Source organism: Urocampus carinirostris, chromosome 15, assembly GCF_059441175.1.
Source record: "Urocampus carinirostris isolate Australia breed hairy pipefish chromosome 15, RoL_Ucar_1.0, whole genome shotgun sequence".
NCBI classification, from domain to species: Eukaryota; Metazoa; Chordata; class Actinopteri; order Syngnathiformes; family Syngnathidae; genus Urocampus; species Urocampus carinirostris.
The window spans coordinates 17,633,382-17,646,672 of NC_142363.1; the positions used below are offsets into that span (position 1 = coordinate 17,633,382).

General features: G+C 37.8%; 1 protein-coding gene across 2 annotated transcripts; it reads left to right on the plus strand.

The window, feature by feature from the left end:
* The first annotated feature begins 1,202 nt into the window (after positions 1 to 1,202).
* Positions 1,203 to 12,509, plus strand: fosaa (Fos proto-oncogene, AP-1 transcription factor subunit a). 2 transcript variants are annotated; one of them, XM_088354722.1, is made up of 5 exons: positions 1,203 to 1,315; positions 1,428 to 1,558; positions 6,360 to 6,569; positions 6,808 to 6,915; positions 10,186 to 12,509. In XM_088354722.1, the coding sequence occupies exons 2-5, from the start codon at positions 1,442 to 1,444 to the stop codon at positions 10,825 to 10,827; spliced, it is 1,077 nt and encodes a 358-aa protein (XP_088210848.1). In that variant the 5' UTR covers positions 1,203 to 1,315; positions 1,428 to 1,441; the 3' UTR covers positions 10,828 to 12,509. The 2 variants fall into 2 exon arrangements, with proteins under 2 accessions (XP_088210848.1, XP_088210847.1); XM_088354721.1 differs by having other exon boundaries at positions 1,277 to 1,558.
* The last annotated feature ends 782 nt before the right edge of the window (positions 12,510 to 13,291 follow it).

Here is a 13,291-nt window from a genome sequence, read left to right on the forward strand (position 1 = left end):
TAGCTATCTTCGGGCATTGGGGAGGGGACACCCTGAACTGGTTGAATTTCTGTAGTATTTTGTAGTATTCACATAGTAGTATTTTTTTAGTATTTTTGTAATATTACTGTAGTTGTATTTTTGTATTTCTGTTATAATATTTCTGTTGTATTTTTATATTATACTATTACTAGAGACATTTTTTAGTATTTCTATAGTATTTTTTCTTTTCAGAATGAAAGCAAAATATTAATGTTTTAAGCACTGCATTTGATATTTAGTTTAGAAGTGATTTTGTAAATGTTTAAATCTAAGCTTAAAACTCACTTATACTCTATAGCATATGAATAACCTAAACTGCTCATGTGTAATAACCCGTGAAGCCCTTTGAGACTCTTTGTGATTAAGGGCTATACAAATAAAAATGACTTGACTAGTATTTCTGTCATAGTATTTTTGGTCTTAGACCAGTGTCTACAATGTAGATACACAAAGGGACCAAAGGGACAATGTTGTTTCAAAAAACATGATGTTTTATTCACAGTGCTTTATTTATTTTTATCTATTTTGTCGTGCTATTTTGACCATGATGAAAATACCTAATGGGCCGCATGTGTTCCGCGTGCCGTAGTTTTCCCACCTCTGTGATAGCTTATTTATTAACAAACATATATTTTTTTGTGATATTCACAGTATGGGTAACTACCCCCCCTCCACTATATATATATATATATATATATATATATATATATATATATATATATATATATATATATATATAAAACCGTGTTTTACATCCTACTAAGCATGAACTCAGTCGCCCGTCCTTGTGGAGGAGAACGCTCGTCTTCTCCTGTTGTCCAGTCACGTGACTCCTTCGCCATCACGTTTTTTCTCAGTATTGTGACGTCTCACTTATTTTTCACCCATAACAACAAAAACAACTATTTGATTAAAAAAAAAGATTGTATTTTTTGGGGAGAAAGGGGCCGAATGTTTCGTGTGCATTGAGATAAAGAAAAATAAAGAACGAATGAACTAACGGTCACGAACACTTATATTAAACCCGAGGAATGTGTGGTCACGTGTGTGTTAATAATAAATAATACCTTCTCCTTTGATAAAGCCAACCAATTTTGATCGAAATGAGTATATCTGTCGTTCAATTTGTCACTCATACCCAAATATTAAAACAAAGCCTTCCAGATGAGGTTGTTTTTCGGCAACAATGAGAACGCCCCCGCCACCTCCGACAATGGTCCAGTCCGAGTTCATTCATAAAATTGTAGCAGTGCTCTAAAAGGAGGGGCTTGAAACCAGCTCGTCCAGTTACCAGGTAGATTCTATACCTGGACGTCTGAACATCACCGGAAGCTTTCCTTCCATTCGAAAAAAATATTGATATTATTTATTCGACTTCGTTTGTGTCTTTATGATGTTTCGTAAAGATAGAACGCCTGACATGGAAGCGGCGTCTCCCACCTGCCGGGCGGACTCACCCGCCGTGTCAAAGTGCCAGGAGACGGATGAGGAATCGAACTCTCCATCCTCATCTTCCTCATCTGGGAACGATGCAAAGGTATAAATTGATGTTTCAGGATGGAGGGGGGTAAATAGAATTCTCGATCATTTCCTTTTTTTGCTAACTAAAACCTTAAAGTTCTCATTAATAATCCATTTCGTTTTGGCTTCGTTTTTAATACTTGTTATTTTTCTTCAAAATATGTTGTGGTTCGTGTCTTTTTCTTTCTTTCGTTTTTTCTTTTGCTGCGTGCTTCCCAGATGCGAATGCATCGCTGCAGAGGTTCATTGAGAAAAAATCAAATCCATTCAGGAGACTCCACAGCATCCCTGCGTCAGTGCTGACGTCACCGACAACGATAAAGTCGAATATCGATTGAGGGGAAGGGGCGGGGGGCTCTTTTTGTTTGGCTGCATGTCTAGGAACATGCCAAATGGATGCTTTCTTTATTGATTAGTTTTTTGACTTTATACAGCCACGAAAGCAAAATAGGTTTTCTTTTATTAAGGGAGTGAAGGGTTCCACACCATATAGTTTATGAGAAAATTCAATAAATTCACCAAACCCTTCTCTGGATTAAAGCTAATCATTCTTCACATTTTATTTCACTGTGTGATGTTTGATCATTCTATGAAATTGTAATAACGCGAGAGCCTGTTTCTAAATATCCCAATTAGAATGTCTCTATCCCGCAAATACTTAAGAACATTGAGGCTCATTTTTCCATTTTGGTCGTAAATAATGGTTTCAAAACAAAGTGTGAGCAGCGCCCTTATGTAAAAATGTCACAAAATACTGCAAACTAGAAGTATACGGATGCATCTAGGGGGTTTCCAGAGATCCACCCACCCCTACAATTAAATTGCTCTGGGTGCTTGACTGGTGTTTGAGTGTTTACAGTTTTTTCTGTAGGTTTTTATCATAAAGTGTCTTGACAACATAGATTGTTAAACGAGGTTCCTCAGAAAGCAGCAATGTCAAACATTGAATGATTTGATCTGACCTACGATGGATTTTTGGGTATGTCAAAAAAAAGAAAAAAGAAATGAGTCTCGTGCTTACTTCTATAAAAAGTTATAATTTTTTTAGATTAATGCAAACCAAATGCTCTCTCTGGCTGCTGGAAGACAGTGTTGACTTTGTATAGCTTAGTGAGTTTGTTCAGGTGTAAATCTGCATTAAAATAAACCAGTTATTCTTGTCATCCCTGATTATAATATGTAGGTAGGTTACTAATTTGGGCCAAATGATAAAGCATATTCCTGAAAAACAAAGATATAAATTTGGAGTGAGGCATTCTTTTACTGACCCAGCTTAAAACAGAAAGTTTAGATCTGGCCCCAGAATAAAACTTAGTTTGATATCCCTACTATCGAGTATTTATTTGAGATGTCCAGCCAAAACTGGGTATTATGGTTTAACACAGTGAGTGTAAACTGGAGTTGAAATTTTGCTCTAAATATTATGGACCAAACTAGCAGCTTTGCCTACTTTAGATTTAGAAAGTTACAGAAAAGATGGCTCTTATTTCATCTCAGAGCCAGATTTACTCATGAAAATAGTTACAGTATACTATATCTGTGCATCGATGTGTACCTGGTCTACAGTTTATTTTCTTTCAAAAGTTTAAATCTAAGCTTAATACACACTTTTATTCTATTGCACACGAATAACCTATATTTCCCGTTGACAATATCTGTTTATCATTTGTTATTGAAACACCCATTGCAGCCTTGTCATCCTGGAAGGGGGATTACCACTTGTGCGGTCCCTTCTCAAGGTTTCTTCATTTTCCTCATTTTCAGGTTTTCGAGTTTTTCCTTGCCCTCATGTAGGTTTTAGATCAGGGGATGGTGTAATAATAGTCTGTGGTTTGCAATAGTCTGTAGTCTGTGCAGCCCTTTGAGACTCTTTGTGATTAAGGGCTATTCAAAACAACATGACTCGACATTAAAAAACAAAGAAACAGATAAATAAATACAGTGTGTTCTAAAATCTTAGACCCCGTTTGGTATGGCCATAATTTTAAAATTTTTGTTGGAATTATCTCAAAATTTCACAGCTTGTGTAAAAATAATTCAAGTTTTTGTGTAACGTTAGGAATTCCCTTTATTTTGGGTTAAGAAATGCCGTTCAATTCAAAAGAAAATAAATTTTGTGTGTTAGAGTATGCTTCGACTCAATCACTGAAGACAGAATAGCGTGCCCTCATCACAGATTTTGTGAAGAAGGTCACAACAACAACAAAAAATGGCGACAACATTTGCATAAGGGGACTGCTTATGCAAACCTAAATCCAGCGGCACTGGAAACTGTTACTTACGACATGCTACAGATAGTTTGGCACAAACTTAAGTACCAACTTGACGTGTACAGGGTCACAGGCGGCGCCTACATGGCGCATTTGTGAAAATCTGTCATCGAATGAACAAATATTTGCTGTTAACCTGTGCAAATTGCTACCCATATTAATGATTACAATTACCCGTTTCAAGCGATAATAAACCTTACAAACATAATGCTGCACCTGATCCGGCTCTTTTCTAAAGAGCGGGATGACACTTTACACCAAGAAGCAACAGTGACCAAATGATGAAGGTGCTGTAGCTTCGCCTGTTTTTGGTAAACAGTGTCTGGTGTTACTGGAAGAAAACAATTAGTTACAGTTATTACTAGTTACTTCATTAAAAAAATAATTGTGTTACCCCCCAGATTACTGACACTCAAAAGAAGTGCGTTACTCTCAAAGTAACTCTCTAGGTATAAATTAGCGTCTACACTCTCAATGAAGCCCACCCCCTAAAACTGCTTAAAAATAGCCACATAATAAAAGAAATAGAAGAAAACTTCTATTGTATACGCCAAAATGTGGAAGCGGTAACCCCTTCATATTTCTTGGATTGCACAATATTGATAGCTTGCAAACTAACACAGCCGAGAGAGTCCATATACATTTTGTCTTTTGTCTTCAAACCACTCAAATATTTGTTCTACATCTCTGTGTACTTCCCACAACGTTTTTTTTCTCTCCAAGCAGCAAAAATAATTTTACGAAAAAAAAAACAAAAAAAATCCCATCACTATTTTACCATAAATTCTGTGTTCACCTATTCCCCATTGGTTTCGATGTGCCCGTATAAGCCATTCTCCCTCCTCACGTGCTGCCTACCATTCGCTATTAATGACACAAAACCAAATATGTGCATATAAACTGACTCCCTAAATTCAGAATTTTATTTCATGCTTGTAAATATGGCTTAGATGCGAGTATATACGGTAGGGAGAATATCAGTAGGGAGAAATTACGTGTTTTCATCCATTGTGCTTGAGACGGCACCACTGTTACTGTATTCAGTTGTATTCTGTAGGTAGCTATAAACATGCCCACCCTCTTTCGTCATCGTTTTCAGTGTTGTGTTGCTGGGGGAATGAAAGTTACATGTCATTTGTGTAAGAGGAATTGTCAAAGTACAGAAGCCATTCAATTCCAAGACCTGTTTTTAAAAAGTAGCATCGTAAAGCGCCATGTTGTAACGATAGTCGGATTCCAAATCTTATCATTAATTTGTTACAGTAATCGTTATTGAGAGATGTAATTGTGTTCCAGGAACACGTTCCTTTGTGACACGTTACTCCCGACAGTGGTCATAGAACTAAGAAATATTTGTAATTTTTTTAATAAGGTTTATCAATAAAACACCTTTACCATAAAGTCCATTTAGTTTCTTTAAGATACATCGAATACTTTCCGAGATATGGGCATTTATAATGGGGTCCATTTGTTTTGGAACACCCTGCACATTAAAGTATCCTACAATAAATACCTTATTTGTTCTTTAACGTGTACTCGTGTAGAAAGCGCATCCCAAATATTTGCTGAAAAATCGGTATAATATTTGGAATCACTTGTTCTCAGCTCTTATTGAGCATTGAAGGTCACACTTGTTGAAAACTCCTTATCCGGTTAGTCCAATACCATATACGAGCAATGAGTCCCAGTTTCATATATTGCAAATATATTTGCAATATATTGGATGCAACGGGATCCAAACCCGAATCGTTTCGGTTAACCACTAGACAACTAGTGTTATAAACAGGGTTGGGTAGGGTTACTTTAACTTGATTACTTTCAATTACTTTTGGATTACTCCAATACCAAATATGCTAATAAAAGACAAAAGAAACTAAATATGAATAAAATTATGTCTCACAACACGTGGTAAGCTTTCTCTCCTGGCTTTGATCTCCGGGAAAACTAACATAAAATGCGACAGAAACAAAATAAAAATAAATCCAAACAGCTTGCCAACATAATTTTTGCCGTTCCATGTATTCCGTTACTCCCCAACCCTCACAAAATTTAGTAATTTTGTTCATATTTAGTTTATTTTGTCTTTTATTAGCATATTTGGTATTGGAGTAATCCAAAAGTAATTGAAAGTAATCAAGTTAAAGTAACCCTACCCAACCCTGGTTATAAAGAATGCAAAAAAAAAAATCCATTCAATTTTATCTTATCGTCACATTATTACTCGCGGTACCACGTTTTACAACCTTGTTTTGGCTTAACTCTTTCCCATGTTCTATTCCAAATTTGTACAAAATGGCCCCGTAAAAATAGTGTGAAAACCTCTTAAGCCTTTTCTCGTGTCATCTATAACCCTAGTGTTCCTGTAGTTAAAAGTCTGCTTTCACCAACACGATCTGGGTTGGATTCCCGTAGCAATAGTTTTCGACTCATTGATGATCGTTCTTATATGATAATGTACGTTTCCAGCCTTTATGTTCTTTTTTGGGTAATAAAAATGCATGTTATACACGAATAAATACGGTATTTTCATGTATTTTTCCACTTTAGGACGTCTCTCGAGAAACCAAGTTTGTTCCGACCGTCACCGCAATCTCATCCAGTCCAGATTTCCAGTGGATGGTCCAGCCTGCCATCATCACATCTGTCTCCCCATCTTCGGGTCGAGAGAGAGCCAACGGGAGTTCTATTCAGGCTGCACCAGCGAAAGAGAATAGGAATAAAGCAAAGAATGCAGCAAGGAAAGCGAAAGCTGAGCAGGTATCGGGTCAACACGCAGCATGCTACATTTAGCGAAAGTCGTGGCATCCTATAGGGCGCTCCATTTATATTCAGGTCACAGCAGTCTGCAACAATGATCTATTTATAGAGCGGGAAAAATGCTCGCTGGCGTTCTCGGGAGTCTGCGTTAATTGGCTGCGGGATGTTTAGTAGACAGCCGGGGATGAAAGATTCTTGGAAGCGCTCACTCGATTGTTTTTTTTTTGGGCCGTTGTAGCTTTCTCCGGAGGAGGAGGAGAAGAAAAGGATCAGGAGGGAGAGGAATAAAATGGCTGCTGCCAAGTGTCGCAATAGGAGGAGGGAACTGACGGATACGCTGCAAGCTGTAAGTAAACACAAGGCACGTTTGCTCAGCTGCTTCAACCCAAACGGTTGCACTTGATTCGGTATTTTTAAGACTCAAAAATCAACGAAAGTTTTAAGGTACCCACAGGCGCGATTTTAGCTGAGCACCCAGAGTATATGGCTGGTTAAAGACTTTTATTCATTTCACATAGAGCGATTTAAGATCATTCAACATTGTCCTGATAAAAAAGTCATAGTATTGGGTGGTAGAGTAGTTCAACACAACCACTCTAAAACATACTCTCACCGTGATACACCAGAGCCTCCCCGGACTCCGCCGCTATGCCGCAAGTGACACTGGTCGAGCAAAACAAGAGTGGGGAAAGTGGGTGGAGGGGTGGCGCTACGAATCAAATGGACTGAACTGTGTCAAGGCATTGGAGTATTTCCGACGCTGCGTTGCACACCTTTTTATTTTGTTTTTCTTTTGTTTTTCTTTTTTTATCGGGCGGCACTGCAGATGAGTGGTTGATGCATCTGCTGTACAGTTCTGAGGTCATGGGTTCAAATCCAGCTACCAGCTTTTCTGTGCAAGGTTTGCATGTTCTCCCCGTTGCTTGCGTGGGATTCCTCCGGGCACTCCAGTTTCCTCCTACATTCCAAAAACATGCATGTCAGGTTAATTGGCCGGTCCAAATTGTCCCCACATGTGAATGAGTGACAGATAGATAGATAGATAGATAGATAGATACTTTATTCATCCCCACAGGGAAATGCACATGAGTCTGTCTCTGTGTGCCCTGTGATTGTCTGGCAACCAGTTCAGGGTGTCCCCTGCCCACTGCTCGAAAACGGCTGGGATGGGCTCCAGCGCCCCTGCGACCCTACTGAGGATAAGTGGTGCGGATTATGGATGGATGGACTTTTTTTTATCAAGTGTTTTTCATTATATTTACCGTGAATTCCGGACTATAGAGCGCACCTGATTATAAGCCGCACCCGCCACATTTTAAGAGGAAAACCGATTTTGTACATATACAGGCCGCACCTGTATATAAGCCGGATGCGCCCACATTCAAACATGTAACACAAAATTAACCCAAACCCGACTTCAAGTCCCACGATTGAAACTAAATGTCCTTCATTAAAGTCCACAGTCCAAAAATCACAGCCGGCAAATTGAACGGAAAATGATACCGGTACTTAAGGTTTGATGCGGACCTGCAGAGTCCAGGTCCCGTTGAAAGTAATCCAAGGAAAAAAGTGTATATTTCCGAAGGTAAGGGTGGGAAAAATATATCACATGAACACATTTACTCACGCAACTCGTTTTTCCTTAACCAACTTTTTACCCCCTCTTCTTTCCTTGTCGTCCCTCACCTTTAGCGGTCCCCACTTAAACTCGTCACCCCGTGTTTTTTCCGCCCCTCATTTTTCGTTCACCCGTGCAAAACATATCAGAATAAGTGTCTAAAATAAATATAAATAAATACATTACAAAAATATACAGTTGCAAATACATATCATACACGGGTTACACATATTTACAAAGAAAGACGTTACACCGAGAGAGTTTTCAAAGCTTTAATAATAATATAGCTTTGAAAGGGCAGTTAATGGTAGCAACACTCGAGCGCCGCTGGCGGCCGTTAGAAAAATTACACAAATTGGCCGCATCACTGAATAAGCCGCAGGGTTGAAAGTTAGGGGAAAAAGTAGCGGCTTATAGTCCGGAATTTACGGTAACCCTATCCTGTCCTTGTTATGGAGAAGAGTTTTAAAATTGCAATAAGCTTTGAGGGTGCTTGGGTTGAATTTCGAGGATGCTTGAGCACCCTCAAAAACGGGCTAGTTACGCCCATGGTTGAACATATTAACTATTGTGAAGCTTTTTTTAAGTGTTTTTAATGCTTGTACTGGAATCAGGCAAAATATTGTATACAGTAGTATGGTAAAATCCTATTCATTCCATCTGGTTTCCGATAAATCACGTCGGGTTAAAGCAGAGGTTTTCAAATAGTGGGGGTTGAGGCTCCATTAGTGTGGGTGCATTTGACATTGGGGAACTTTTTTTTGGAACTTTCCCAAAATCAAATGCAAACGCGACTTCCATTACACTAGGGGATCTGTGGCGCTCTCTTTTGTTAACGTTTAGCCTCCATATATCAAATAGCATAGAGCAAGAGTAAGGGCATTCAGTATAAGGTGTAAACGCGAAGTGCCGTGGACCCTCAACTGACCCCATGAAAGAAATGTTTAACACGGACGAGGAAACAGCTGGAGAGAGACGGGGCGTCGAGACAAACAAACGTTTTCTCCCGATCTTGAAAGCTAAGACGAGGTAGTTTGGCGACGCGCACGTAGGCTTCACTGCAACCACGGAGTGAAACAAGCAAAGACTGGCGTGCTTGCTATGTTAAAAATGTTAGCAGCATGAAGCATGAAGCCAAATCAATTAGGCTGTCACTTCAAGACATTACACCGATAAGATATCAGGTGTTAGTCTTGGGGAGGCGCGAGAGGATTTCTTCTTCCAAGGGTCAAAGGGTGTAAATACCAGACATGAAGTTGACATTTTCCTTAATCAGTTTTTTTTTTTTTTTAATTAAAAAAAGATCTATGGGTATTTTTTTAAAATCTAAAAGTAAATGAACATTACACTGATTACTTTATTGTTCTTGTAATATCTAGTTACCGATATTTTTAATCAAATGCCGCAAATCATTTGGAATGTTTTAATACTTCAGTACATACGACTTAATTAATACACTATGTTTTTTTTTCAAAAAAATACAAGTACCTGAGCAGCTCTAGATGATGCAAATTATTTAAGATTTTATAAGTAACACTTTAAGATGGTGAAGCTCGATAGCATGCAAACAATGTAAAAAGCTAAGTAGATAGCTTGATAAATAGCTGAAAATGTAGGAAGATAGCTAGCTATAAAAAACTGCTTACTTTTTGCTATTTCACTTTATAAAACACAAAAAGATGAAAAAATAAGGGTTGCCTGAGTGTGTCTAAGAAATGCCCACGTATTATGTGTCACACCGCCGTCGTCTCCTGGCTTAAAGTAACGATTGCAGCCGTTAGTTTTCAAATGCCGCACCCCAGCGTGAGTTTGAGTTCAAAGAAACAAATCTGAGACAAAATTGACACATGAGAAAGACATGCCGAGGCGTAGGGAGAGAATGAAAACATTTTAAAAGATCACGCAAACAAAAATTACATTTTATCAAATTTGTATGTAATTATGTTGTATTAAATGCTATGATAAAAAATGTACATGTGTATTTGTATATTTTAAAAGGAGACAGACAGGCTGGAGGAGGAGAAAGAGTCCTTAGAGATGGAAATCTCCAACCTCCTCAAAGAGAAGGAGCGTCTGGAAATCATCCTGGCCACGCACAAGCCCGTGTGCCAAATGCCCGCCTTCCACGACTCCGAGGGTTCCCCGGAAATCCCGTCCAGCTCCGAAGATGACGATCACCCAGACGAGGGTGTCCAAGAAGCTCCTTCGCTCCAAGACATGGACATCCCCAGCGATCCTTCAGCAGCTATCTCTGGGAACTCCAACATCCTTCTCTGCGCTAGCGCCGAGATCAACATCTGCGATCTGGAACCCTCCCTTGACGTTAAGGGGACGCTCTTAGACACTTTGGAGAACAAGCCGCCTGTGGAGACAGCCCGGTCCGTGCCGGACATCGACCTGAGTGGCTCCCTCGGGGTCTCTGACTGGGAGACCCTATACAAGTCCGTCTCTGGAGATCTAGAACCCCTCAGCACTCCTGTCGTGACCTCCACCCCCACTTGTAGCAGCTACCTTTCCGTTTTCACCTTCTCCTGTCCCGAGCTGGACCTTCTCTCAGAGGGACTGGACAGCCTCAAAGGAGGGGGTGTAAAAACCGATTCTGTCGATCACCTCAACTCCCCGACGTTGCTGGCCTTGTAAAGGACGTTGATGGTGTGTCGTCTGTTTCTCTCTCTTACAGGTTCCAGTCATTGGAAATAAGAAGCAAGCTGTGTAAGCAACTGTGTGTAACGACGCGGTAACGCTCTGAGGATGACTGCGCTCACGAAAGACGCACAGTGTGACCATGTAGCATGGCATCCACTTTGACACGAGCGGGCTCTCCATCCAAATGCATGCGGAGAAGTTTCCAGATCATTTTCAAACGGTATATACTGTACAGCATATCTATCAGTAGACGATCTGTTTCTAGATCTAGGACGTGATGTGGAATTTAAAGTGTCCGTATGGTTTTTGTGTTTTGGTGTCCGTTAAATGATTGCTATTAACACACCTGTCAAAAAAATATTTTCCCCGTTTATATGTATTTTGATTAGGGTTTTATCTATCTATCTCTCTCTCTCTTTCTCTAGCTCTCTATCTATACCTATATAGCTCTCTATCTATATCTAGCTCTCTAAATCTAATCCAATCTATTTTTCTTTTGTAATCTAAATTTAATCTTAATGAAGTCTAATTTCTTCTTCTTTTTTTAATCTAAATCTAAACCAATCTATCTTTTTTTCAAATCTAATCTAAATCTTATTCAATGCATTTTTCTTTTTTAATGTAAAACTAATCTAAATCTAATTTAAGCTATCTTTTCAAAACTAAATTTAATATTAATGTAATTCAATCTACCTTTTCTAATCTAAATTTAATCTTAATGTAATCCAATCAATTCTGTTTTAATATAAATCTAATCCAATGTATCTTTTCTAATCTACATTTTATCTAAATCTTATCCATTCTATCTTTATTTGTAATCTAAATCTAATCCAATCTATCTTTATTTTGTAATATAGATCCAATCCAATTTATCCTTCTTTTCCAATTTAAATTTGAATTAGATATAAATCCAATCCAAATCTAAATTCAATCTTAATCTAATCTAAAGTAAATCTGAATCGAATCTCATTTTGATTGTAATTTAAATCTAAATCTAAAATAAATCTTATCTAAACTACTTAATGAATCTCAATTTGCGGCTATTTGGTGTGCACTCTTGGCTCCCTGACCCCTTTTGAACAAACCATGGCCCCAACAACGTTTTTTCTTTCTTTTTTTTTTTTTAATCAGACTGCTGGGTTAGGGTTACGTTAACCCTACTTGTCTTGCCCATGTAAGCTCTAATCCAGATCGTCTCGGTCACTGGTAGCAGACCAATATGTCCTCATTGATGGCTAATATTGTCGCGGTATACTAGCAAATGTTATCCTCGATCAAGTATTTATTTTTATACCATATTGTTTTCTACATAGTCTCTCTTGCTGTAAGTAAACAAGGTGCCATGTTGTGTTTGTAAGGTTTATTATCGCATAATAAGGTGAATTGGAATCATTGATAAGGGAAAGAATCGGATATGGTTGACAGTTATGTATTAACACTGTAGTCACACACAGACGCATACGTTCGTCCATGTTTATTGTGGTTTTGATCTCATTGTTGAGAAAGTTTTCCATGAAAACATCCAGTGCGTATTCTATATCAATCAAGATGTAACTTATGATTTATTTTTCTACTTGTGAAATTTTGTTAAAGAATGAAGATATTGAGCATTGAGTGCTTATTTATGCTGCTGAACAAAAATAAAAATAAACTGGGTCAAGTTTCATGTGCTGCGATTACGGTTGGATGTATGATTCTTATAAAATAGAAGGCCTTCTTGCATTCCTGAAAGAATTATAATTTGATCAGGTTTTGAATTTGATTCCATTCGGTTTACTTCAAAGTATAGATCAAAGAAAAAAGTACATTATTTTGATATAACAATGACATGATAAAACATATGCCAGCTTTAAAACGTTAATCTTTCAATGCACAAGTTATAATCAATTAAAATTATTTTTAACCTTTCCTGAATCTATTACAATTTCATTCACTCATTCATAATAGTTAAATTTGATTGGATTCAGTTTAATACATATAAAACCCCTCCTTTTTTAAGTCAAGTCTTGTTATTTGTATGGCCCTTGATCACAAAGAGTCTCAAAGTGCTGCACAGATTATTGCAAACCACAGACTACTATTACACCATCCCCTGATCTAAAACCTACATGAGGGCAAGGAAAATCTCAAAAACCAAAAGGACATGATTAAAACTCATCAAATTCAAACTCATTGAATTTTTAAAACTTGAACCTTTAACGGAACAATATATTATCAGTATTTTTCTTTCACAACTGTAAATTCATCGCCTTCAATGTAAAATACAAAGCTTGTGTGCTAGTAGTCAAGTCAGGTCTCACATTTACAAAAACACTTTTAAGTTCCAGTAAATGGTCAATTTTAAGAAAACATATATTTATATATATATATAATAGGGATAGGGTTGTATTTTTTTCTAAAACATACATATTTGAGATGATCATATATTTGCAATCAATTATAAATTAGGAAATTAGAT